Raw genomic sequence first — 27,739 nt, 5'->3', positions numbered from 1 at the left:
TTTAAGCATACAGTTAAGTCTCAGGTATATTAAAAGCTTAAGGAGAAAATTTTAGAAGGATGAATTATTGTCATGAACAAAAGTTCTTAACTACTATGAAAGAATTAAAAGTAGAGGTTTATGATGATGAACAGAGCAGTAATTAAATTAGTAAAAGATCTAATTAAATAGTTGTAAAGATCAGTGTCTTGGTTTAATGTAAATAAATGACTCACTATGAGAATCAGAATTTAAGTTAAAATTAGATAAACAATTTAATTACATAAAAACAAACTAAAGATTGGATCATATGTTGAGAAAATACATAGATTCCAGGTTCTCAAAATATAAAACGATTGTTATTATTGCTGTTATTTTTAACACAGTGGTAGAAGGGCTGAAGAAGATAAATAGTTATTGAGTATTTATATATACAGTCTCTTAATATTACAGAGATTAATATCCCAGAGGGTATTTCTAAGGGAATATTAGATACCTATTAATAATAGATATTGTGAACTCCATTTTATAGACAAAGAAACTGAAGTTCTAAGAGATTAAATAACTTTCCAAAAAAAAAAAAAATCACAACAAAACCAACAGGCAAGGATCAAACTTAAGTTTAAAGTTTTAGAAGCTAATCGCAAAGTCATGATAAAACAGTGTTTACATATATCCCAAAAATAAAGTGTCAAAAACTAGATAGAAGAATAAGTCAAAAATAGTGGGGAAAAACATATATATATAGATTTGTTCCTCTGTCATCAATAGCCTTATTCATCCCTAATCATATATACACACATCCCACCCAAGTCAGTTTTGATGGCTGACTTGGTTGATGGAAACATCTAATTCACCTTCAAAAGGTGAAGGTTTGTTCCCTGGTTTTACAGATAATTTCCAGAGAAATTAAGTAACATGACCCAGGTAATTCCCAAAGAGGATTTCTAAAAATATTTAAATCCATGTAGAATTATTAGCATAATTATGGTCTTAAATGTGGCTTCACTTAGGGGGAGAACATTAATTTGGTTAGCACAATTTTAGAAGCCAGTCTCTTTACAGCATAGTGTAATAGTCATTTAGAGCAAAGCTCTTGAGTCAAGACGGCTCAAGTTTGAATCTACGTGCTAGCCGTTTACTCGTAGACTCTTGGTACTATACCTCAGTTTCCTTATCTGTAAAATGATCCCCTTCTTTACAAGGTTGTTTGGAGGATTCAATGATTTAATGTGTAAAGTGCTTAGAACAGTGCTTTGAATATTAAATATGCCCAATAAATTGGTAACCGTTATTATGATTACTTTACAGTCACTTCTCAAAGGCTAACCAAATAAATGCTAGAAACCCAGAGCACCTTCCTGGATTGGAAAGTCATGATGACTTTGTTGCTTGGGGATTCACAGTAGCAGAAAACCAAACAGAATGGCCCATGGGAGTTTTGACCAGTTTCAAAAGGATTCTGCCCCAATCAGGATCCCCCAAATAACTAGATGAATCTCTGTAAGGGTAGCTTGGCTTTAGTTCTGTTTGGAATTTCTGATACACCCCTATTACAGAATTATTTGTATATCGTCCAGAAGTGCCCAGGAATGTTTAACTCAAGCCCTTTCTTAAGCATCATGTTTTACTGTGATTAAAACATAATTAAATTTTCCAAAGATTATACAAACAAATCACAGTAAATACTATAAGGAAGAGCACTCCATGAAAGCAGAGGTTTGTTTGTTTGCTGTCGAATCACTAGTATCCCAAAATAGTTCATGGTACATAGCAAGCATTCAAAAGACTTTCTTAAAGAATAATTAATTGCCTAGGAAATACATCATTTTGTTGCTATTGAATGAACCTCCCCCCATTTTCCTTCTCTTCCCTGTGAAACTACATTTAAGAGAGAAATGCATTATCTGATATCACTACTAGCAGTTTCAGATATCATAAGAAATATATACAGTCTTCCTTCAATATCCTGGGGGATTAGTTCTAGGACTCCCCTCCCTCAGGACACCAAAATTCAAGGACGCTCAAGTCCCTTATATAAAATGTCATAATATTTGCATATAATCTATGTACATCCTACTGTATACTTTAAATCATCTCTAGATTATGTATAATACCTAATACATCACTTCATTTGTATAGATTAAGTGTAGTGCTCAGTATGCAGCAAATTCAAGTTTTGCTATTTGGAACTTCCTGGAATTTTTTTTCCCCAAATATTTCTGAGCCACAGTTGATTGAATCCATTGATACAGAACCCTTGGATATGTAGAGCCAAATGTATTTTATTTATTTATTTATTTATTTTGAGACAAGAGTCTCACTCTGTTGCCCAGGCTAGAATGCCGTGGCATCAGCCTAGCTCACACAGTAACCTCAATCTCCTGAGTTCAAGCGATCCTCCTGCATCAGTCTCCTGAGTGGCTGGGACTACAGGCATGCACCACCATGCCTGGCTCATTATATATATATATATATTTTTTTTTTAGTTGGCCAATTAATTTCTTTCTATTGTTTTTGTAGAGATGGGGTCTTGCTCTTGCACAGGATGCTTTCGAACTCAAAGGACCCGCCCGCCACGGCCTCCCAGAGTGCTAGGATTACAGGCGTGAGCCACTGCACCCGGCCTAGGGCCAATGTATTTTAAACTGTTGATTCTTTTATCTCTGTGACTCTGTGTAACAGAAATTACCACTTACTGGTATTTTAATAAGTATAGATTTTTAATAGGGAAAAAATTAAGGTAATTTTAAGTTGTATCATATAAGAAAACTATTAATGCATTAAGACATATACAGGCCAGGTGCAGGGGCTCACACCTGTAATCCTAGCACTCTGGGAGGCCAAGGCAGGAGGACTGCTCAAGGTCAAGAGTTCGAAACCAGCCTGAGAAAGAGACCCCGTCTCTACTAAAAAAATATATATAGAGAAAGAATCACTTGAGCCCTGGAGTTTGAGGTTGCTGTGAGCTAGGCTGACGCCAGGGCATTCTAGCCTGGGCAATAGAGTGAGACTCTTGTCATAAAATATAAAATAAAATATAAAATAAATGACATATACGACATTTCACATACAATTTAAAGAGGTTTATAGACTATCCTCCAAAACCCATTTTCCATGGACTCTAGGTTAAGTAAAACCATAATATGGATTCTCCACTAACTTAGAATTTGTGATAATTCAGATACAGTATACACACAAGACAAACTTAGTGAAAAGTTTGAAATCATTTGTTCTGCTATGAATATTGTAAGGTCTTTTTGTTTTGTTTTATGAATTAAGGGCTCGAAAAATTAAAGATTCCTTAAATATACCCTTAAATGATTGCTTTGGTGAGTCTTATATTTTTACCATGACATTCTGATATGCAGTGTGGCCAACTCTGAATTAAAATAATTTCTTCAAACATAAATATCATTTTTCTATTTTTGCTTTAACATGTACGACATCAGACTGGAATAACAGTCTATCTCTTTACACTGATTTTGGTATCCTTGGAAGAACAGCAGACAGCTGGAGGTGGAAGTTAATCTAAGTTGTAACATCAGACCATCACTTCGACTGTGGCCAAACAGTTAACCTGTGTCTTTGCTCTCTCGTCCATCAGACAGGGATGAGAACGCACACCCACCCTCACAGGACTATCAGAAGGATCAAGTAAGAATGTAAAGAAAAGCATTAATTTGTTTTCAATTTTAAGAAAATTATAATTTTAATTTTTTCATTAAGATTGGCCTCCCTTCAAATATTCTGACTTGGTACAGAAATAGACCACAAGCCTGGTTCTACTTGCCCATCTTTTAGTTTTTAATGAAGACATGCTGCTGTGCCAGTCACAACTGAAGGTTGCTGACAAGGTTACAATCTCGTTTGAGTAACTCTCCAAATCCAAATCGTTTTAACAAAAGCAACACAAAAACTTTAAATAAATATGAGGTTTGTGAATATCATGATAATTTATTCCAACTTACTCTTTCTTCCTACGACCATGAAAAAAACTGGCCCATTCAAAGCATGTCTTTTTGCTTCCAACCCAAAAAATGGAGGGAATACCAACTATGAGAGCCATCAGGTATTTCATCAGAAAGAGAATCAGGTCTGGCCGACTCATTTGAGTAACCTACAAAGACGGAAAGAAAAACATCTTAAATATATTTTTAAAGCTTTCCATTACAGGCCATTATAAAATCTTTTAAATAAAATAAGCAATAGTGAAATAATTCTATAAATTTGATGTTCTCATATATAAAGTTCTACAGGTAATTACTCATTATGTGGAAAAGACACACTCCTGAAGATTTGGCCATTAATTTATATTCGATACATCAAGCCCTATATTTTCCTTATTGGCTGACACTAGCCATCTTCTGAATAAAAAGATTACTAACTTGGAAAATAAACTATGGACAGGAATAGAGGTTCAAATAATACCTATAGTCTTCTTGGCTAGTTTCACAATTAGGAAAGTATTCATCTTTTCCCCATCGTGTTATTAACTCTGTTCTTGTCTTTAACATGCCCTTCCTTCAACCTATTTCATGTTTACTCTGCTGGCTGTTTTCAAGCCTCCTCTTTAACCTATAAGTTATTTAGAAGTGTATTTTCCAGTTTCCAGTCAGATGCACTTTTTTTTTTTAAGTTTCTTTTTATTTTCGGTTTCAAGTTTAATTGCTGTGGTTAGAGAGTGTGATCTATGTTTCTGGTCTATATGATTACCCTAAATTTTGGAGATTTGTGGTTTAGGACTCAGTCAATTTTTATTAGTAGGCCCTTTTGTCACATTCACCATTTGTTGCAAACGTTTCTATCTTGCTCTTACTCTGTAAACCCGTCTTGTCCTTCCTCAAAAAACTTTGTTTCACAATTGCCATGCTTTTGGTGTGTCTAGACATTCTTTGGCCAAAAGCACACCAAGAACCAAGAACAGACACGATTGACTACTCAACAAAAATGTTTAGGGGGGAGGGGGGCGGGTATATACATACATAATGAGTGAGATGTGCACCATCTGGGGGATGGTCATGATGGAGACTCAGACTTTTGGGGGGAGGGGGGGAAATGGGCATTTATTGAAACCTTAAAATCTGTACCCCCATAATATGCCAAAATAAAAAAAAATTAAAAAAAAAATGTTTAATGGCAGGTCAATATTATATCAAACATATACACTAAGTTTTAATCAACCAAATATTTTTGTATATTAGGCCATTTCTGATATTTTACTATAAACATACTTCTGAGTATCCTTTTTAATAAAAAAATTTAACAAATTTCTAAAAAAAATTATAAGTATTTTTTGTGTGCTCTAATGCATACTATTTGTTGGATACAAAATTTTCTATATGTATTAGATAAAATTGTGTTGTTCAACTCTTATATATTCTTGACTTATTTTCCATTTACCTGTCAGTTTTAATAGAGGCATACTAGGATCTCTCATATGACTGTGAACTAATCAATTCTCCTTCTAATCCTATTTTCACTTTTAAGTTTATACTAGATGTATATAAGTTCAAGAATGCTCTAGCCATTCTTTTTGCTTTATTAATGCTCTTTACCTTAAACTTTATTTTGTCTAACATTAATATTGCCAATCAGCTTTTTTCTTCCCCATACCAGCATATTTTCATGGATCTTTTCCTAAGTATATTTTTTTCAAGCCTGTGTTAGCTATGCCTCTTTTAAGCAGTATATAGTTTAACCCCCCCCAAACTGTAAGTTCCAGGTAGAGATCCCCGCCCCTCGCCCCACTGTTTTATTCCCAGAGTCTAGAAGTGTGCCTGGCACATAGGCGCTCAACAAAGTATATTTATACAAACTTAAACTATATACTTGTACTTGATTTTATTAGAAAAAACATAGTTAAATTATTCAGCACTTTTATTTTCTTCTTGAACAAGACATTGCTCTTATCTTTAGCATCCTATCTTTCTCATCATTTTCTAGATATTCCAAGTGCCCTTCATTGTATTAACTGTGCCAACAGGCATACCCAATTCCTACTTGTGGATTCCCTTTTCTTCCTTCTAAAAGATGCCCTTTAGAATTTCTTTCAGATACAGTATGCCAGAGATAAGTTACTTTTTTGTCCAAAAATGTCTTTATTTTTCGTTCAATCTTGAATGGTGGTTTAACTAAGTTATCATCTCTCAGCATTTTAATATTATCTTCTAGCTTCTACTGTTGCTATTGAGAATAATTGATACTCTTTTGGAGATTTATTTTTTTCCTCTCTGGTAGCTTTTAACTATGTCCTTTATTCTTTTATTTTATAGATGCACTAAATATTTCTTATTCTGACTGATTTTTATTTATCTGATTAGTATTCAGAGTATGCTTTTAATCTCAAGTTTTCCATTCTGGAAATTTCTTAGCCAGCAGCTCTTTGGTTATTGCTTCTTAGTCATTCTTATAACCTCTTCTGGAACTCCTATTAAATGTATAGAAGTCCCTCTATCTGTTTCTTAATGTTTTAACTGCATAATTGTAAAATTTTGAGACTTTTTTGTCTCTCTATATTCTGGGTAAACTCTTAATAACAATTTTCTACTTCACGAATTCCCTCTTCGACCATGTCTACGTTAGGGTTCGTTCTATCTACTGATATAATTTTCATAACTTCATACTTCATTCATTGTTAAGATGGCTAAACAGTTCTTACACATATCTGTCTATTCTGATTTCATTTTTGTTTATTTACTATACTTTCTTATTCTCTTAAAATAGTTTTTATTATTTATCTTTTGGAGAATCCTAAATATACTTATTTTAAACTAAGTCTTTTAAAAAATCAACCTACTACACTTTTATTTCATCTGAGAGTGAAGCCATCTTCTGGTTGTTGATTTTATTAAATGCCTTTCTAGGTTTAGCGTTTTTTTTTTAATTGTGATTTAGAATTTTAGTTTGCAGATCTTAAGTGAGAGAGCTCCCTCTCCCTCTCCCCATTCAGGTCACCCTGAATGGCCTCATAGCCCTTTCGTTTGCCTTCACCAGTGCCCATGAGGCCCTAGTCGAAAACCCCCGTTTACTGGTGACTAAAAGCTCCAGATATCAGGGCTACTACAGATTCAGGCACTGAGCCATTGCAGTTTGGCTCAAGTATTGGTCTTCAGGGCCTCCCACATCTCTAGATAAGTACTTTTTACATAAATCACAGCCTAAGGTAACAGCTGGTGACACCTTTTATACAACCCTCCTTCCAGGAGCAAGGCAGCCCCACTTGCAATTCCTGCTTTTAACCAGTGAGCCTAGCAGCAGTCTCCTGACTTCCATGTGACACCGATTTCCCAATACTCCACAGAAACTGAACTCCTGGTCGCCTCCTGCCACTTCCAGACCTTGAGTCCAGAGGGTCCATGTTTTTCTCTCTAGACATCATTTTCCATTTTTATTCTACAAATAAATTTATGCTGGTTTTTAGATTATGTTTTTAAAGTTTTACCTATCACTAATATATGATTATGGCTGGCTTGGTAAACCCAAAACATAGAATTTAAATTATTTGCCTTTACTTTATAAAGGGAAAGAAAAAAAGAAATTATAATCATGACCTGAAATTAAGGTGTAATTCTTCTAGGCATTACATAAAAATCAACCAAACAACCAATAAATATTTATGGATAGCTTACTACTCTAGGAATAATACCGTTCAAAACCCTCTGTGAGACTTACAAAACAGAAGTTAAGGCTTGCTCAGTGCACCCACTAAGCTGATAATCTCGATGAAAATACAAATTAAAGAAACCACAGACTAGTTAAGAACTATTAATACAATTAGGAAGAAGCAGATGAGACACTAAAGCACATCATTAAAAAAGCTCCTTATTAACAAACACAATAGCTTTTTGTTGGTTCACTTTTTTTAACACTTCTACATAGTATCAGTTATCAATGACCATCTCATACTTTACAAAATTTTCACCCTAATCAGATATTACACTTTCTTCTTGGCCTCCCACACCTACTCTCTTTCTTTACCTTTTTCTCCCCTACTACCCTCTATAGGAGTTGGTAAAGCCTCTCTTCTCTTTTTTTTTCTTTATACTCTAGACTCATCACCCAGACTTAGAAACCATCTAAGCATTTTTTTTTTTTTTTTTTTTTTTTGAGACAGAGTCTCGCTTTGTTGCCCAGGCTAGAGTGAGTGCCGTGGCGTCAGCCTAGCTCACAGCAACCTCAAACTCCTGGGCTCGAGCGATCCTTCTGCCTCAGCCTCCCTGGTAGCTGGGACTACAGGCATGTGCCACCATGCCCGGCTAATTTTTTTTATATATATATCAGTTGGCCAATTGATTTCTTTCTATTTATAGTAGAGACGGGGTCTCGCTCTTGCTCAGGCTGGTTTTGAACTCCTGACCTTGAGCAATCCGCCCGCCTCGGCCTCCCAAGAGCTAGGATTACAGGCGTGAGCCACAGCGCCCGGCCCATTTTTTTTTTTTGAAACAAAGTCTCACTCTGTGTCCCGGGCTAGAGTTCGGTGGCATCAGCCTAGCTCACAACGACCTCAAACTCTTGGGCTCAAGTGATCCTACGGCCTCAGCCTCCCAAGTAGCTGGGACTATAGGCATGCACCACCATGCCCAGCTAATTTTTTTTATAGTTTTAGTTGGCCAATTATTTTCTTTCTATTTTTAGTAGAGACGGGGTATTGCTCTTGCTCAGGCTGGTTTCGAACTCCTGACCTTGAGCGATCCACCCGCCTCGGCCTCCTAGAGTGCTAGGATTACAGGCGTGAGCCACCATGGCCGGCCCTAAGCATTACTTTTTACCTAATGAATTTGCTCTCAACTTAGTTGTTCTATGAATGTAATTAGTATAGCAGTACTGATAAAATACAAGGTTGCCTTGTCCATGTTCAAATAGCTGTAGCTGTTCTGCCCACCTGCCGTTATAGTTCTGTCCTCTGGAGCTATAAAAAGAACAAGGCTACAGCTAACGTTCCAGAAATCCTAGCCAATTCAATAAGATATCCTGCCAGACATAAAACTAAAAGAACAGTGTGAGTATCAGGAACAAAGAGACAAAAGGTACAGAAGATATGGCAGTAAATGAGTCGGAAAACTCCCTGCCCCCTGAACTTATAGTCAAGGGGTGAGGGAAGAGTGCTGTCAATAAGAACTGAAGAAATTTTGTCATTTCAGGTAGTAATAAGAACTAAACATCAAGGTAATTATTTCATTAAAAAAAAAGAAAAAGAAAAAGAACTAAACCAAGTTAGGCAATAGTGTTTGGGGTGTGGTATGGTGGTTGGGGCATGTTATTTTGGAACAAAAGGCCTTTCCAAGGACACGACATTTAAGCAGGAATTTAGACAAGCAGAAGAAACAGCAACAATGATCCTGAGAGAACAAATGTGTTGTCTCTGAAGAACAGTTACAAGGAGGCCAGAATGGCTACAGCTGAGGATAGAAGAAGGAGAAATGGTAAGAGATGAAGTCAAAGAAGCAGGCAGGGGCCAACTCATACACTGTACTGCAACTGTAAGAAATATGGATTTTATTCTAAGAGTAACAGTAAGCCACTGGAGGGTTTTTTCCAAAGGGACAACATGATCTCACTTATGTTTTAAAAAGATCACTCTGGCTACTGTGTTGAAAATAAACTGTAAAAGGACAAAAGTAGATAATGATGAATTGGAAAGCCATTGTGGAATTACTGAATGGCTTGGACTAAGGTAGAGGTGGTGAGAAGTTGACGCACTGGACGTGAGATACGTGAAAAAGACAGGGCTCGAGGATGGCTCCAAATTTGGGTCTGAGCAACTAGTGAATGATGATACCGTTTACTGAACGGGGAAGACTGGGAATGGGATGCAAGAAGTAGGTTTAAACAGAAAAATCTACTTCTATTTTAGATGATTTAAATTTAAAATGCCTTGTAGACTTTCAAATGGAAATAGCATAAAAATAGATATTCTGGAGCTCAGCAACAAGGTTGGGCTATATAGTCTGAAACATGGCACTGAATAAGATTACCCAGAAGAAAGGGCAGGGGAAAAAGAAAAGAGAGTGCCTAGGTGAGACACCCTACCTCCCAACTTCTCTTCTTTAGTGTCTTAAACTGCATTATATTGTCTTTTGTAAATTAGAAACATTGTTCACATAACACAAATGCTTGAATTAGAGGGAAGGAGCACTAAAAACAAAATCAGTAATAACAGCAACAAGCAAAACCTTCAATTAGGCAAGGCGGTACAGAGATTTAGAGGACAGCAGGGATATAACATGGAATATCTTGTATTATAAGGTTCTGGTTAAAGCCAAATTTCCAGGGAAAACAAGTCAGCACCTGCCCATAGTAAGGATACAGTGAGAAACGACACCTGTTTTGTGAACATGCAATAATAGGCAGAGTGTTGGAGCCAGAGTGTCAAGACCCTGGGGAGGAATGGCGAAGCTATCGCTACAAAGAAAGGAATTTTCCCTTACAAATGAAGAAAAAGAAAGAGGAAGGACAATGCATTATTTTCTAGTTATAAATCACACAGACAAAAAATGCTGAGGTACTAAGAAAAACAGGTTATATACTAGCTAGAAAGGCAAAGTCCACTAAAGAAAAATACTTAAATAAAGGAAAAGGAATACAATGTTCAGTTTTTATTTTTAAAAAGCCCTATGATGAACTGAATTTCTAGGTTTGTTTTTTTTTTTAAAGTCAGGGTCTTGCTCTGCTGCCTAGTCTGGAGTGCAGTGGCTCAAGTACAGCTCACTGTAACCTTGAATTCCTGGGCTCAAGGGACTCTCCTGCCTCAGCCTCCTGAGTAGCTGGGACTACAGGCCTGCATCACCAAGCCTGGCTAAAAAATGTTTTTGTAGAAATGGGGTCTCACTATGTTGCCCAGGCTGGTCTCAAACTCCTGGCCTCAAGCAATCCTCCCACTTTAGCCTCCCAAAGTGCTGGGATTATAGGCATGAGCCAGAACTAGATGTCTCTCCAAATACACATACCTGTGTTTTTTGCATAAGACAACTATAGGCTTTGGAATCAGCTTACATCCCAACTCTATCATCACTTATGGTATGACTTATAATTATAAAGTATATAAAGATATATAAAGATAAACTATATAATTAAATGAGACTCAGTTTCCTAATTTGTAAAACTGAATACAATCCACCTTACTGGGCTATTGAGGATTAAATGACATAATGTGCATAAATTCCTGAGCAAAGGACCCAGCACACAGAACATAAACTAAAAAAACTGGAAGCCACTATGATTATTGCACTGTGGTGCTTCTTAGTCTACTATTCTCATAAAATACTGAAATTATTTCCTTAAAATCTGTGTGGTGATGCCTTCAAAGACTATTGGAAATAAGTTTTGTGGACATGTGTTCATTATAGTGATATATTAGAATTCATTTTTATTTACTAACTATAGTAATAGTGCTAGATTATACCAAATATTTTTAATACTGTTATGCAGAATAAAAACAATGATCCTCAAAACAAGTAATAAGAATCCAAATGTGACAATTTACACAGAGTAGAAAAATCCCCTTGGTCACAAATGACTGTTATGAAAGAATTATTAATATTAAAGGTGCCACAGAATAATGCTTTTTGTAGATCAGGGGTTGACAAATGATATACTGGAGGCCAAATCTGTCTCAATGCCTGTTTTTGTAAATAAAGCTTTACTGGAACAGTTCCTTCCATTTGCTTATTTATTGTCTATGGCTGCTTTTTCAATAAAGCAGCAAAGCTGAGTAGCTGAAACAAAAACCATGTGGCCAGCAAAGTCTAAAATATTTACTATCTGACTGTTTAAAGTTTGCCCTGCCCTGCTGTAGATCATGGCAAGTACACTGAATTTTTTCCTAAAAATGTGTAAATTGTTTGTACACCAGGTATATCTGTAGTTAAGACTTCAAAATGAACATGTGGGCTTAGGCTATTCTGTTCAACAGAAGCCAGAATAACAACGTGTATGTTTTATTATATTTATCTAAAAGTGTCATTTGGCAGCATTTTACAACCCATACATAGAAGTGTTAACAGTTTCTATAAATTTTTATGATATTCTATATTTCTTTAATATTCTATAATATTTTCCTACAAGAGACTTAGAATATTTTTTACTCTTTTCCTCTATTATAGAAACTGAATAATTCTGAGGAAAAATTAATTTGGTAGAAGGAAGTTATAGGTAGGCAAGATATTCATCACTTTAAAGATTAGTAGTAAAAAAAAGATTAGTACTAGTAATAGTATTTATAAAGAAGAATTATTCATTGTCTCTAATGTTGGAAGCATAAAACATACCCATTTACCTCATGGTCCTTTCATAAACAATGCTGATTCCTTTCGGAACTTCCTGGTAAAGGGAAACACTCTTATCAGAAAATGAAGCTAAAATCATAACAAATTAGCTTTAATGTTATTCTGCTATTTTTACATTTTTCTGAATCAAGACTAAACAAGATATGTATTGCCTTGTGTGGCTGGAAGAATACATATATTTTTTGTTTTTTATAAAAATATTTGTTTAGAATTCTACAACTGGCTCTAATGTGAATTTGATAGTCTTAGCTAAGCTGCTTGTACTATGGGAACACATTTCTATTGTTAAAATAAAAGTTTTAATGTCAAAATTCCTTGGAATATATAGCATTGGATTAGATGAATGAAAGAGTTGAAAAAATAAAGGAGCACTTTAGGAAAAGCAACTTTCTGCTTTTCAAAATCAGTGTTTAAAAGAAAAAATGATTCTAGAACAGGATCATCTACTACATGGATAATCCTTTTTCAAACGTCAGTTATGTATTGTAATAACAGAAGTTAATATTAAATTTTACTTTATGCAAAGCACTCTGGTAAGAGGTTTAAATGTATCTTATTTAATCTCTGTAGCAAACCATGAGACAAACATTACTATATCTAACATATTATTTCCTGCACTTTACATGACGAAATGGTAGAGTCAGGACATAAACCAAGCCTGTCTGACTTTCTGCCTATATTTTAACTAATACATTATATTATATTCAAATGCTTTTCTAGAAATATCAACAATTTTTGAGAATTGTAACTCTTCCATAAAATGCTTTGAGTCTCTTAGGAGGTGCTAAATAAACAGAGAGAATTATTATTAGGGAAAAAAACCCTCAAGTATCTGAAAAATTACTAATGTTATTTAAAAATACATACAATGAAAAAGCATTCTAGAAATAAACTTTACTGTAAACTGTGAAATAAACATCACTCTGACAACTTAGACTATATTTTATAATTAATTCTGAATTTAGGCACTAAATGTTACTTTTTCAAGTATTATTTAACATATATAAAAAATGAATGTTCGTGCTGAAACAGTCCATTTTAAAATCTAGGCAGTGACATTAAAAACAAGGTAAGTCTGAGAGACTGTGACAGCAGGCTAAGGAGATATGACTACTGATGTAATGTATCTTGGGTGGGATCTTGGAACAGAAAAAGGATATTAGAGAAAAACTAAAGAAATCTGAGTAAACTATCAACTTCAGTTAATAATAATATATCAATACGGGTTAACTTATTATAACAAATGTACCATACTAATGTGTTAATAATAGGGAAACCTGGGTGCAAAGTGTGCGGGAACTCCCTGTACTATCTTCACAATTTTTCTGTAAATCTAAAGCTGTTCTGAAATCTTAAATTTTAAAAATAGAAAAAAAATCTAGGCAGTGAATGGTTATCAGCAGAAATTCATTTTAAAGACTTTTAAAATACTTTACATCTAGCCCATTTTTCTTCAAATTATGAATTTACATTCACATGATTTGCATGAAACCCAACTGGTATTTTGAAACAATATGATAAACTACTTCATAAACTGATTTTTCAAATATTTGAAAACTTCCCTAGTATGAGAGATGACTATAAGGCAACCTATTTTATTTTTTTTATTTTATTTATTTATTTATTTATTTTTTTTTTGAGACAGAGTCTCGCTTTGTTGCCCAGGCTAGAGTGAGTGCCGTGGCGTCAGCCTCGCTCACAGCAACCTCAAACTCCTGGGCTCGAGTGATCCTTCTGCCTCAGCCTCCCAGGTAGCTGGGACTACAGGCATGCGCCACCATGCCCGGCTAATTTTTTTTTATATATATATCAGTTGGCCAATTAATTTCTTTCTATTTATAGTAGAGATGGGGTCTCGCTCTTGCTCAGGCTGGTTTCGAACTCCTGACCTTGAGCAATCCACCCGCCTCGGCCTCCCAAGAGCTAGGATTACAGGCGTGAGCCACAGCGCCCGGCAAGGCAACCTATTTTTAAGCAGACATATTCAAATATTATTTTCTCTTCTTAAGTCACCTGAGGATACTCCATTATTGCTTAATACATTTTAAGGACTACTCATTAGGAATTACCAAATTCTACTATAGGCATGCTCAGTGATAAGCAAATCTTATTCAATTACGTGTGGACCTTACTTCAAAATAAAAATTTTGGCTGACAGAGGTGGCTCATGCCTATAATTCCAGCACTTTGGGAAGCCGTGGTGGGAGGATCGCTTGAGGCCAAGAGTTCGGGACCATCCTGGCCAATATGGCAAGATCCTGTCTCTTAAAAAAAATTAGCTCGGAGTGGTGGCATGCACCTGCTGTCTCAGCTACTTGGGAGAAGACTGAGGCAGGAGGATTGCTGGAGCCCAGGAGTACAAGGCTGCAGTGAACTATGATCATGCCACTGCACTCCAGCCTGGACAACAGAGTAAGACCATGTCTTTAAAAAAAAAAAAAAAAAAAAAAAAGGTTAAAATGGTAGTCACATTACTTCTTTCTGCTTTAAATGCTTTAGAATGACAAGAATAAAGCCATACTATTTATTTCATCAGGTTGTTATGGCTATCAGCTAAGAGCACGGATTTTGCCCACAACAAAATCTGTATAAATAAGAGTTCATTTTTTCTTTCTTTCTTTCTTTTTTTTTTTTTTTAAGAGATAGGGTCTTGCTCTGTTGCCCAGGCTAGATTACAGTGGTGTGATCACAGCTCACTGTAGCCTGGGCTACAAATTCCTGGGCTCAAGACAGCCTCCCACCTCAGCCTCCCAAAGTACTGGGATTATAGGTGTGAACCACCACGCCCAGTCAAGAGCTCACATTAATAGCACTTCAACTTTTTTGAACAAGTCAGGTTTAACCCAACATCTATTTACTCAAACAAGATTGGAAAGCTGAAGAGTCACAAAAGAATTTATGGAACTCACATAAAGAATAAAACTATCTTCCAGAACAGCCTCTAAACTATTATGCTGAAGAGAATAATACTAATTCTGAGAAAAAAAATACACACTAGAGGAAATTTTAAAAATGCATATATCTGAGTGTTATTAACCCATGAGGTGTAAGAGTGAAAAACATCTTCTTCCATCGACTTTGGGAAAACTTCTCTGGAGAAAAAAGGCCAGAGATTCTCCAACTTGAATTAATAAAAAGTTCTCAAAAATAAAAAAAGATAATAATAATGAAGTTGCTTGCAGCTAAGTTTAGGAGACAGTCTGTGTGACCAACTTGATTAGTAACGGTCTTCTGGTTAAATTTAAAGTAACTATTAACTGCATTTTAAAAATTAGGAAGTACTGGCAAAACACAAGTTAATCTTTCAATTCAAAAATCTAAGGCTGGGCACAGTGGCTCACAACCTGTAATCCTAGCACTCTGGGAAGCAGAGGTGGGAGGATGCTTGAACTCAGGAGTCCAAGACCAGCCTAAGCAAGAGTGAGACCCATCTCTATTAAAAATAGAAAGAAATTAGCCAGGCAACTAAAATGGGAAAACAAACAAAAATTAGCCAGGCATGGTGGCACATGCCTGTAGTCCCAGCTACTCAGGAGGCTGAGGAAGGAGGATCACTTGAGCCCAGGAGTTTGAGGTTGCTGTGAGCTAGGCTGATGCCACGACACTCTAGCCTGGTAAGATTTGGTCTCAAAAAAAAACAAAAAAAACAAAAAAGGTTTTAGTGTTTCCTTTTTTGCTTCTAATGTATATCTTTCTTCCCCTTGATCAATCTTGCTAAAGGATTATCTTTTTCATCAATTATTTCTGGTCTTATTTCATGCCTATTGCTTTCTTTAGAATTACTTTGTTTTACTAGATTTTTTTTCCCAGTCTTGCTCTGTTCCCCAGGCTAGAGTGCAATGCCATCAGCCTAGCTCACAGCCTAGCCATCATGCCCAGCCTAAGAACTTTTAAAAAATGAACCTATGCCAATGTATCTGAAAAGTTAGATGAAATAATTTTGTAGAAAAATATAAATTATCCAAAATGCCTCAAGAATAACAGACCTGAATAAAACCATTACTATTAAAGAAATTTAAATAATTTTTAAAAACCTAGTATCTTACACAACTTCTCTTACTTCAAAGATATGAAGACAGCGTTTTACAGGAAAATGTGCAAATCCTTTCAAAGAGCAGACAGCTCTCACATGAGATGTAAGAATTGGAAAGTAAGCAAGAAACAAATCTGTCCTGATTTGCAGACAGTAGGATTTCTACAAAGATTATCTAAGAGAATCTATACACAGAGCTAATAAATGAGTTCAGCAGGGATGTTTGATATAAGATCAAAATACAAAATCAATCAATGGCATTTTTTGTACACCAGCCATAACCAATTAAAAAAAATGTAATGCAGAAAAGATCTCATTCACAATTGTAACAAAAACTAAGGTATCTAGGAACAAATGAAGAAAAGTATTAAACAAATAAGAAAATATTAAAATTAGTTTTGCAAAAATAACAATTTTCCCCAGATTCATTTATAAATTGAAAAAAAATTCTATAAAAATCCTGACAGTGTTTTTCATGAAAAATTGATTCTAAAATTCACATAGAGGAGCAAAGTACCAAGAACAGCTAAAATAATTTTGAAAAAGAACAGGCAGATGACATGTGGAATTGACACATGGTTATATGAATGAGAGGGCCTAAGAATAAAACTTGTACATGCAGAGGCTACATTAAAATTTGGATGGACTATCTGATAAATGATGCAGAAAGCACACTGCTTATCCATACGGAAAAATAAAATTGTTCCATACGATATTGACAAAAATAAATTTCAAGGGATTATCAGTGTGAATCAAAAAATCAAATTGTAGAAACTGCTAGAAAAAAATACAGCAGACCATTTTTTATGACTTCAGAGGCAAGGAAGAATATCTTCAAACACGAATGAAAGCACTAATAAAGTAAAAAGACAAGCTATGATCTGTTATGCAAATGACTGACAAAGAATTAATACTAATAATATTTAGACAACAAAAAGCAAATAACCTAACAGAGTAATGGACAAAGGTAACACAAGAGAAACCTCAATAAACAAAAGAAAAAAAGCTCAACCTTTCTAGTAATAAGAGAATTGTAAACCACTACAGAATTGAGATAACTATTTCAAAAGCTGGCAAAAACTTAAAAGCACCAAGATGAGGAGAAATGGGAAACTCATACTCTGACATGATCATAAATTAAAATAACCACTTGCATTGAAGATGGTTGTATCCTACAATGCCAAAATTCCACTTCTTGGTATACAACCCATGGAAATTTTTGTTCATATACAAGGAATGAAGATATTACAAGAAGCTTCACTGCAAAATGGTTTATAATAACAATACAACGGGGAACTATATGTCCATCAACAGAAGGAAGAGTGAATAAACTGCAGTATATTTATATAGTAACATACTCTACTGCAGTTAAAATGAACTTACACCACAAAGTAAAAGAGAAATTGGCATTCTCAGTTTTTTATATGAGCATTTACTACCTGGCTAACCCCATACTCCTTGTTCCCAGTAACACTGTTACCAGTTCTTAAAAATGTCCCTTCTTCTCAATCTATACACTTACATTCTCATTGCTATCATCTACTGACGTATAGATATGTATTCAAAAAATAAAGTTCTTGTTTTCAAAGAGTTCACTGTCTAGGGGAAAGTGACTAGACAGATAACAGAAGTTATCTATAATACATAAATACTTAAAGGTATTTAAAAGGTGTTAGAGTAACATATGGGTTGGGGAAAACGGAAAGGTGGCTGGCACACTCAGAATGGGAAACCTAGGACATGATGAATAGGAGGCACCAAGTCAGAGTGCTCTTACAAGAAAATTTGTTTCAAATGGAAGAAAGGAGGGTAATCTCTAGGGGCATAGGAGAATGGGAGATCCTCCTATGGGAGATGGGAGAGAGAAATACTTAGCATCAACACCTCTGAACTACTTTCCTTGACTATATTCTTCATCTAAGACTCAGACCCAGCTGGTCATTTATTAAGCATGGGCAAGTTACTTAACATTTCAAAGCTTCAAATGAGGTATTAGATGTTTAAAAACTCTAAATTATAGAGGGAACCTGAGTAAATGATCTCTAAAGTTCTTTCTAGATCTAAAATCCTATGATTCTAGGACAAAGGCTCTAAACTCTTTAAACTCAAAGGTAAGTCACAAAATATCCAGTACCCAAAGAAGAAAAACCAGACCATTAAGAGTTTGTATATTTGTATAAGTGTATTCTATCAGTTTTGCAAAACTGTTAAAACAATTAATTCCTAATATGAAAATCAGTAAAATTCCCACAAAAAGATAGCACCTTTTTATTAGAGTTGGTAAAGTGCTTATCCCCCACAAACCTGTAGACTTCTTAAAAAAAAAAAATCCATATGCAAATACTTTTGTGTAAAGAAGTAAACTGCTTAAAAGCCCATAGCTTAGACTTATAAGTCATCTTTTAAAATGAAGATGTCTATATAAATATGTGCATTGCATATTTACTACAACGTATTCGTAATCATCTTCCCTTTAAATTTTTAATATACAGGTTTAAGGTTCATGAAGTTTTTTAAAAAAATAGCTAAGAATAGTTCTTTATAATATGCTTTCATTTTACTACCCTACATTCCAAAATTTATAACAAGGTTTTCCTTACCTGATATGGACATGGAATATGATATTCTCTGCAGCGCTCTTGTATCCACGTTGTTTCCCAGATGCCACGGTAAGCTTGCTCATAAAAGTAGCATCCAATTACAACCAAGAGTGGTACAAGATAAAGAATGCTGAAAACACCAATCCGGATCATAAACTTCACTAATTTATCTTGATTCTCCTTTTCTAATGGAATTTCAATTCGAACTCTGTTTAGGGATATAATGCCAGCTAAGAGCAGAGAAACCCCGACTACCACATATAGGCAGAGGGGAGCAAGAACAAAATATCTCAATGCATCAACATCGTAGAGCCCAACAAAACACACGCCACTAATATTGTCACCTTCAATTTTATTCATCGCCAGAAGGATGATAGTTAGAGTTCCGGGGATGCCCCATGCACTGGCATGAAATAGCAATGCCTTCTTCTCAATAGCTTCACTACCCCACTTTGGCACAGCTGCTAAGAACCATGTGATGGTGAGAATTACCCACCATACACTGCCAGCCATAGTGAAAAAATAGAGTACCATAAAAAGCATGGTACAGGCTTTATTATGAGATCCTTGTGTCACTGTGGAAGCCTTATACTGCGCAGGGCTAGATGCATTGCAGGCTACTCGATCCTCCAGCAAAAAGCCAATAAAGAAAATTAATGATACCATCATGTAGCAGACTGCATAAAATATAATAGGCCTTTCAGGATAACGGAATCTTGTGACATCAATCAAAAAAGTTAAAAAAGTAAACAACGTGGCAGAGAGGCAAATGATTGAAATCAATCCTATGAAATAGCGAGCAAATGACAGTTCTTCTCTCCTAAAGTACATATTTGGGCAAGGTGGTGAACAATCACGCACGTGCAAAAAGGAATAACCAAGATCAGGATCAATTTTCAACTCTCGGGGACACCAAAAACCATAGTCCCTCTGCACTGCCACTGGAGCTCCTTCAGTTGGATCTCCAGCTAAGTTCAGATCCACGAGTCGAGGATACGGCTCATCACAATCTGGGAACCTAAAAAAAAAAAAAAAAAAAAAAAAGAAACCACATAAGGTGAGAATCATTTTTACTTATGGGGAAATCTACTGATACCTAACAATTTGGATTTCCAAATTTAGCAACCATGACCTTATTTATTCCTAAATCCTTGGTGGCGGTGGGGGACTGCAATAAGTAGAAATAAAATAAATGGTGGTATCTTGTGAGCCATACAACTAGATTTTTCCATAATTGTCAAAAAATGATATGGTTTCCTTTCAAAAATAGCACTCTTTATTAAAACAGTCAAGCATATGAGCCTGGGAGTTTGAGGCTGCAATGAGCCATGATCATAACAATGCACTCCAGCCAGGGCCACAGAGACTTCCATCTCAAACAACAACAACAACAAAGTCAAGCATAGCAGTATATACAGAGTATTTATTTAGGACACAGCTTAGAGTAAGATTCCAAAGTATGAAAATATATAGGTACTCGGCCAGACGCAGTGGCTCACGTATATAATCCTAGCACTCTGGGAGGCCGAGGTGGGCGAATCACTCAAGGTCAGGAGTTTGAAACCAGCCTGAGCAAGAGTGAGACCCCGTCTCTACTAAAAATAGAAAAAAATTAGCTGAACAACTAATATATATAGAAAAAATTAGCCGGGCATGGTGGCACATGCCTGTAGTCTCAGTTACTCGGGAGGCTTGAGCCCAGGAGTTTGAGGTTGCTGTGAGCTAGACTGACACCACGGCACTCTAGCCAGGCAACAGAGTGAGACTCTGTCTCCAAAAAAAAAAAAAGGTCCCTGGAGACTCAAAGGGGGAAAGGTGGGAAGAAGTAAGGGATGAAAAATTACCTGTGAGGTACTATGTACACTACTCAGGTAACAGGTACACCAAAAACCCAGACCCCACCACTATACAATATATATATGTAATGGAATTCAACTTGTACCCCCTAAATCTATTAAAAATTTAAAAATAAATAAATTTAAAAAAATAATAATGCTTATATGAATAATAAAAAACAAACAAACAAACTCTGGAAACAACCTAAATGACCATCAGTAGAAGATAGCTAAATAACTACCGGATACTAATACAATTGGCTATTACATAGCAATGAAAAGGAATGAACCAGACCTACAGATATAAACATAAATACATGTTAAAAAAAAATTATGTTTTGGCCGGGCATGGTGGCTCACATCTGTAATCCTAGTACTGTGGGAGGCTGAGGTGGGAGGATCACTCAAGGTCAGGAGTTCAAGACCAGCCTGGGCAAGAGCGAGATCTGGTCTCTACTAAAAATAGAAAGAAATTATCTGGACAAACTAAATATATATATATAAAATTAGCCGGGCATGGTGGCGCATGCCTGTAGTCCCAGCCACTCGGGAGGCTGAGGCAGAAGGATTGCTTGAGCCTAGGAGTTTAAGGTTGCTGTGAGGTAGGCTGATGCCATGGCACTCTAGCCCGGGAAACAGAGCCAGACTCTGTCTCAAAAAAAAAAAAAAAAAAAAAAAAATTATGTTTTTACTGATATAAACAAACATGGGAATGATTAACAACAAATTCAACACAATGATTACCTCATTCTTCGTAAAGAAAGAAGGAAATCAGATCAAGATGGGTAACAAGGAAGAACCTTCCACTCTATAGTGTTTTATTTCTTAAAACAAAACCTGAAGCCAATATTACAAAATGTTAAGCTTGGATAAAGCCAGATAATAAAAGGTGTGTAAGTAGTTACCTTATTATTCTTTACCCTTGAAATATTTCAGAATACAAAAGAGTAATTATATAATATAGTATATTATTACTACTTATAATGCTCACTAATATAAAACCATAAGAATGTCTAACAAACAAATCAACTTTTTTTTTTTTGAGACAGAGTCTGACTTTGTTGCCCAGGCTAGAGTGAGTGCCGTGGGGTCAGCCTAGCTCACAACAACCTCAAACTCCTGGGCTCAAGTGATCCTTCTGCTTCAGCCTCCTGAGTAGCTGGGACTACAGGCATGCGCCACCATGCCCGGCTAAATTTGTGTACATATTTTTAGCTGGCCAAGTAATTTCTTTCTATTTTTAGTAGAGACAGGGTCTCACTCTTGCTCAGGCTGGTCTCGAACTCCTGAGCTCAAACTATCCGCCCACCTCAGCATCCCAGAGTGCTAGGATTACATGTGTTAGCCACCACACCTGGCCCCAAAAGTTTTTAAAACAGATGAAATAGAAGACAAGTAATTTAAAACAAACTGCAACATAAGAAATGATCCATGAAAATATATAATTTTCGCACCTACTGCATTCCATATCTTCAGGCCAAGGAACACCAAACATCTCCATGAGCTTTGAACACTCGCTGTAAGCCCTCTGACACAGTCTACGACAGGGAAGTGTGACACGTCCATATTCCATACAAATAGGAGCATAGAGCGCACAAAGAAATGGCCGGAAATCCCGAGAACAATCCAGATTCACCATAGGGTGGAATGGCTAGGAAAAAGTTGAAAGTGAATAATTAGATAAAACATTGTATACAAGTTAAGCTTCCTGTAAAATTGCAACATTCATTTTTTTCATTTAAAATAATTTCTGAGGACTACTAAACATTTCTGAAGGAGAGGTTTTTTGGGTTTTTTTTAAGTAAACCCCTCTTAGCCCTATGCCTGAAGATTCTGATTTAGTTAAATGTGAGGTGTATCCCAGAATATATATATATTAGGTGTTACAGACGATATTACTGAAGAGTAAGGGCTGAGAAGCACTAACAATATGATCCATTTTTACACAAAAAAATCCTCAGAAGATGTATACCAAATGTTCAAAAGCATGATTAGGGATTGGTGGTAGGATTACAAGAGATTTTAGTTTTCTTCCTTTTATGTATTTCAATATCTACATTTTCTTCAGTTAACAAATATCAACAGGAAAGAGATGACAAGTAAAAGGTAGAAAGGAGAGAGAAGAAGAAAAGTATTATTGCGTAGTAATACACACTAACACAGTAGTACACAGTAATAATACACCGCAGTTATTTGAGGAGTGAGAAGTAGAGAAGGGTCTCTCACCTTTGGCTCAAATCTTCTTGTTCTTTTTACATTTTAAAAAACTTTCTAAACAGTTTTTTAAACTCTGAAATCACATGAAATATACAGAGCTAACACTGTAAGCTATTAATAATATTAAGGAAATAAAAATAGTGGCTCTAAACATAAAACCATAGTAATCATTATAATAACAGGAATACATAAAATATCCCAAGAAATGTGCACCTGTGCTTTTGACTACCGAATATTTTTTCTACTTGTTTATATGATAGTTTAAGTCACTGCTGAACTTGAACTGGTTATAGAAAGTCTCACCAGGCCTTTCTAATCGATTTATTTCTACATTGAGGTGTAATATTTTCCAGAGGCCTCCTATATATAATGCAACAAAAAAAAATCAAGAGTAAAAGAAACTGATGTCAAAGAAGTTAACTATAAAGATGTAACAACTGATATATAACAAATTAAACATGACTATCACTTCCAAGTATGACGGAGAACTTTGTAGTAAACCAATGTTTCCATCAAGAACTTAAAGAGACAAAAAGTTTTAAGTTATCTATTTAAAGCTAATAGGGAACTGCTAAAGCAAAAGAATGAGAAGGACCAAAAATCCAAAAAGCAGGGAAGAAAAGACATGAGGCCCGGTAAACACAGCCACTTCTCCAAGGAAGCATTGGCTGATCAGGGAATACAGGAAGAGGTGGAGAATTGAGCTTTGCCTAGGCTGGTGCTAGACAACTGAGAAATCAGCAGAGCTTTAGGTGGTCTTGGGAGGCTACAGAAACAAAATTGGAAATCAAAAGAACAAGATCTAAGTGAGAAGGGGAAGTGTGAAGGATTTAAGCCTGACACAGAGCCAGTTTTCCCTTCAGGATATTTTAAAATTCTGAAGCTACACAGGGAAAGAGGCTAAGAAGCTAAGCAGAAAGTCTCTGAAAAGTAGAGTGAGATTTTGGCAGTCTTATCAGTCTGAGGAGATGTGAATAACAGTTCAAGCCCTGAAGAGGAACTGAACATATAAGACTTTCAGCAGTCATTCAGTCCTGAATGACTATACCCTAGAAGCAGACTAATCAGAGGGAGTGAGACCTACCAACATTGCAACTCAGCCTCAACTCAGCTTAGTCCCTGACTGAATTAAAGTAATCTGCCCCCATTTATCTGCTAAGCTCCCAAAAATGTATGAACCTTTTCTGCAGTCATATAACATCATCTGGAATCTCATCAATATTTTATAATGTCTAGCACTCAGTTAAAAATTACTGGGCAGGCCGGGCGCGGTGGCTCACGCTTGTAATCCTAGCACTCTGGGAGGCCGAGGCGGGCGGATTGCTCAAGGTCAGGAGTTCAAAACCAGCCTGAGCGAGACCCCGTCTCTACTATAAAAATAGAAAGAAACCAATTGGCCAACTAATATATATATATAAAAAATTAGCCGGGCATGGTGGCTCGTGCCTGTAGTCCCAGCAACTCGGGAGGCTGAGGCAGTAGGATTGCTTGAGCCCAGGAGTTTGAGGTTGCTGTGAGCTAGGCTGACGCCACGGCACTCACTCTAGCCTAGGCAAGAAAGCGAGACTCTGTCTCAAAAAAAAAAAAAAAAAAAAAAAAAAAAAAAATTACTGGGCAGCCAGGCGTGGTGGCTCACGCCTGTAATCCTAGCACTTTGGGAGGCCGAGGCGGGCGGATTGCTCGAGGTCAGGAGTTCGAAACCAGTCTGAGCAAGAGTGAGACCCTGTCTCTACTATAAATAGAAATTAATTAATTGGCCAACTAATATATATAGAAAAAATTAGCTGGACATGGTGGTGCATGCCTGTAGTCCCAGCTACTCGGGAGGCTGAGGCAGAAGGATTACTTGAGCCCAGGAGTTTGAGGTTGCTGTGAGCTAGGCTGATGCCACGGCACTCACTATAGCCTGGGCAACAAGTGAGACTCTGTCTCAAAAAAAAAAAAAAAAAAAAAAAAAATTTTCATCAAAAAATCAAAATCTATTATAAGAATCAAATAGAAACTCTATAATTAAAATATGTAATTAATGAAACTAAGAACTTTCGATATATCAAAAGACAGGAATGGCAAAAGAGAAAACAAGGCAATAGAAAATATTCAAACAAAAAGCAGTTCACAGACCAAAAAATAACAAAAAAATATAGAAAAGTGTCTACAAGGCATGTAAAAACCCATGAAAAGGCCTGATATATGCAATCTCAAAAGGAGACGAGTGAAAATGGAGCAGAGGCAATATATAATGTAAAGATGATAACTGAGGTTTTTCCAAAAGTGATTAAAGACAACTACCCACAGATCTGAGAAACTCTTCAAACCCCAAGAAGGATAAATATAAGAAAAACACACCTAGGCCTATCTTAAATTGTTGAAAACCAAAGAAAAACATCTTAAAGGCAGTGTAAAAAAGAGACACATTACCTTCAGGGAAGCAACAATAACATTCAGAGCTGACTTCAAAAAACCAGGTAACAATGAAATGACTAATTTTAAAAACTAAGAGAAAATAACTGCCAACCTATAATTCTCTAGCCAGTTAAAATATTCTTTACCAATGAAGGCAAAGATATTTTTAGATAGACAAAAACAGAAGAAAATTCATCAGCAGCAAACCTGAGCTAAAAGGAACTAAAGAATTAGCCAGGCGTGGTGGCGAGCATCTGTAGTCCCAGCTACTTGGGAGGCTGAGGCAGGAGGACGGCTTGAGCCCAGGAGTTTGAGGTTGCTGTGAGCTAGGCTGACTCCACGGCACTCACTCTAGCCTGGGTGACAAAGTGAGGCTCTGTCTCAAAAAAGGGAAGGAAAATACATATAAATCCACAGAGTGATACACTTCCTTCAATAGGTGACTGAGAGTGAGAAAAATTCTGTAAGAATTAAAAAAATCTAAACAACCCAATTACAAATCTGACTTAAATGACATATTTATAATCATGGCACCCAACAATGACTGGACACTGAATCTTTTCCAAAATTGACCATATTCTGGGTTCTAAAGCAAGCCACAAACTTCAAACTACAGATGCTCCTCAACTTACATCCTGACAAACCCATCGTAAGTTAAAAATATCCTAAGTTGAAAATTCATTTAATATATCTTAGCCTAGCCTTCCTTAGCCATGCTCAGAACATTTACATTAGCTCGCAGTGCTATGATAGTTTATTAATTCTTTACACATTTGTTTATTTATTTATTTAGAGACAGGGTCTCGCCAAAGTAGTTAGGACCAAAGGTACACATCACCATGCCCAGCTACATTTTTTTTTTTAAGATAGGGTCTTGCTATATTGCTCAGGCTGGTCTTGAACTCCTGGCCTCAAGTGATCTTCCTGCCTTGGCCTCCCAAAGTGCTAGGATTACAGGTGTGATACATCATGCCCTGCCAATTTCCTAGTTTTAATATTGTGTTACAGCTGCATAAGATAGTAAGATTGGGGGAAAATAGGTAAAGTGTACACAGAATCTCTGTATTATTTTTGCAACTTCCCATGAGCCTACAATTATTTTAAAACTAAAGGTTAAAAATGTATTACATTCACATACTGACATATGTACACATGTCACACACTCATGCACATGAATGTCTTTTTTTTTTTTTTTTTTTTTTTGAGACAGAGTCTCGCTTTCTCGCCCAGGCTAGAGTGAGTGCCGTGGCGTCAGCCTAGCTCACAGCAACCTCAAACTCCTGGGCTCAAGCAATCCTCCTGCCTCAGTCTTCCGAGTAGCTGGGCCTACAAGCATGCGCCACTATGCCCGCTAATTTTTTCTATATATATTAGTTGGCCAATTAATTTCTTTCTGTTTATAGTAGAGATGGGGTCTCGCTCTTGCTCAGGCTGGTTTCGAACCCCTGACCTAGAGCAATCCACCTGCCTCGGCCTCCCAGAGTGCTGGGATTACAGGCGTGAGCCACCGCGCCCGGCCATGAATGTCTTAAAGTCTCAAACTTGCTTGAAACTCAGCAATACATAAAATTCTAAGCAATCAGATACTGTTATATCAACTTATTAAACATCTATTGTGAGCCCCATCATGAATTACAAAATTGATTTGAATGACTATTTTGTGTTTCTGCCACTTACTAGCTATAAGTACCCTAAGCTATTATCTCGGCTAGCATTTACTGTCACTATATTAGTTCAGGCACTTACTGTTCAAACTGCCTTGCACACATTATCTCATTTAACCCTCACAACAATCCCATAAAGTAGGTACTATTATTAATCCCATTTTATAATACATGTGAAGAAAATGAGGCATAGAAAACTTAAGCATGGCCAGGCACACTGGCTCATGCCTGTAATCCCAATACTTTGGGAAGTTGAGGCAGGAGGACTGCTTGAGGTCAGGGCCAGGAGTTCAAGACCTGCCTGGGCAACATAGTGAGACCTGGTCTCTACAGAAAATTAAAAAATTAGCCCTGCATGGTGGCATGCCTGGAGTCCCAGATACTCAGGAGGCTAAGGCAGGAAGATCACTTAAGCCCAAGAGTTTGTGGTTACAGTTAACAATGATGGCATCCCTGCACTGCAGCCAGGGCAACAGAGTGAGACCCTGTCTCAAAAAAAAAAAAAAAAAAGAAAGAAAGAAAGAAAGTAACTTGTCCAAAATCACAGCCACAAAGACAGACCCAAGAGTCAATTAAACCTTGGCATTCTGATTTAGAACCTTTGCACTTAACCAATTTGTTCTACTTAACCTCTCCAAACTTTACTTTCCTCTTCTGTAAAATTGTCTCAATAACATAAATAAAAAGATATAGTTGGCCGGGCGCGGTGGCTCACGCCTGT

General features: G+C 36.4%; 1 protein-coding gene across 1 annotated transcript in view; it reads right to left on the bottom strand.

Annotated features, from left to right (window-relative positions):
- Window positions 1–27,739, bottom strand: part of FZD3 (frizzled class receptor 3) — a 67,147-nt gene that overhangs the window by 13,797 nt on the left and 25,611 nt on the right. Inside the window, exons 3-5 of the mRNA XM_075997132.1 lie at window positions 22,189–22,385; window positions 18,900–19,917; window positions 3,951–4,099 (exon numbers count right to left, since the gene is read on the bottom strand). Coding sequence (XP_075853247.1) covers window positions 3,951–4,099; window positions 18,900–19,917; window positions 22,189–22,385 — 1,364 coding nt within the window. The remainder of the gene's footprint in view (window positions 1–3,950; window positions 4,100–18,899; window positions 19,918–22,188; window positions 22,386–27,739) is intronic.

Source organism: Microcebus murinus, chromosome 24 (genome assembly GCF_040939455.1).
Source record: "Microcebus murinus isolate Inina chromosome 24, M.murinus_Inina_mat1.0, whole genome shotgun sequence".
NCBI classification, from domain to species: domain Eukaryota; kingdom Metazoa; phylum Chordata; class Mammalia; order Primates; family Cheirogaleidae; genus Microcebus; species Microcebus murinus.
The sequence above is the reverse complement of the archived record's forward strand: the minus strand, read 5'-3'. Positions and strand labels throughout refer to the sequence as shown.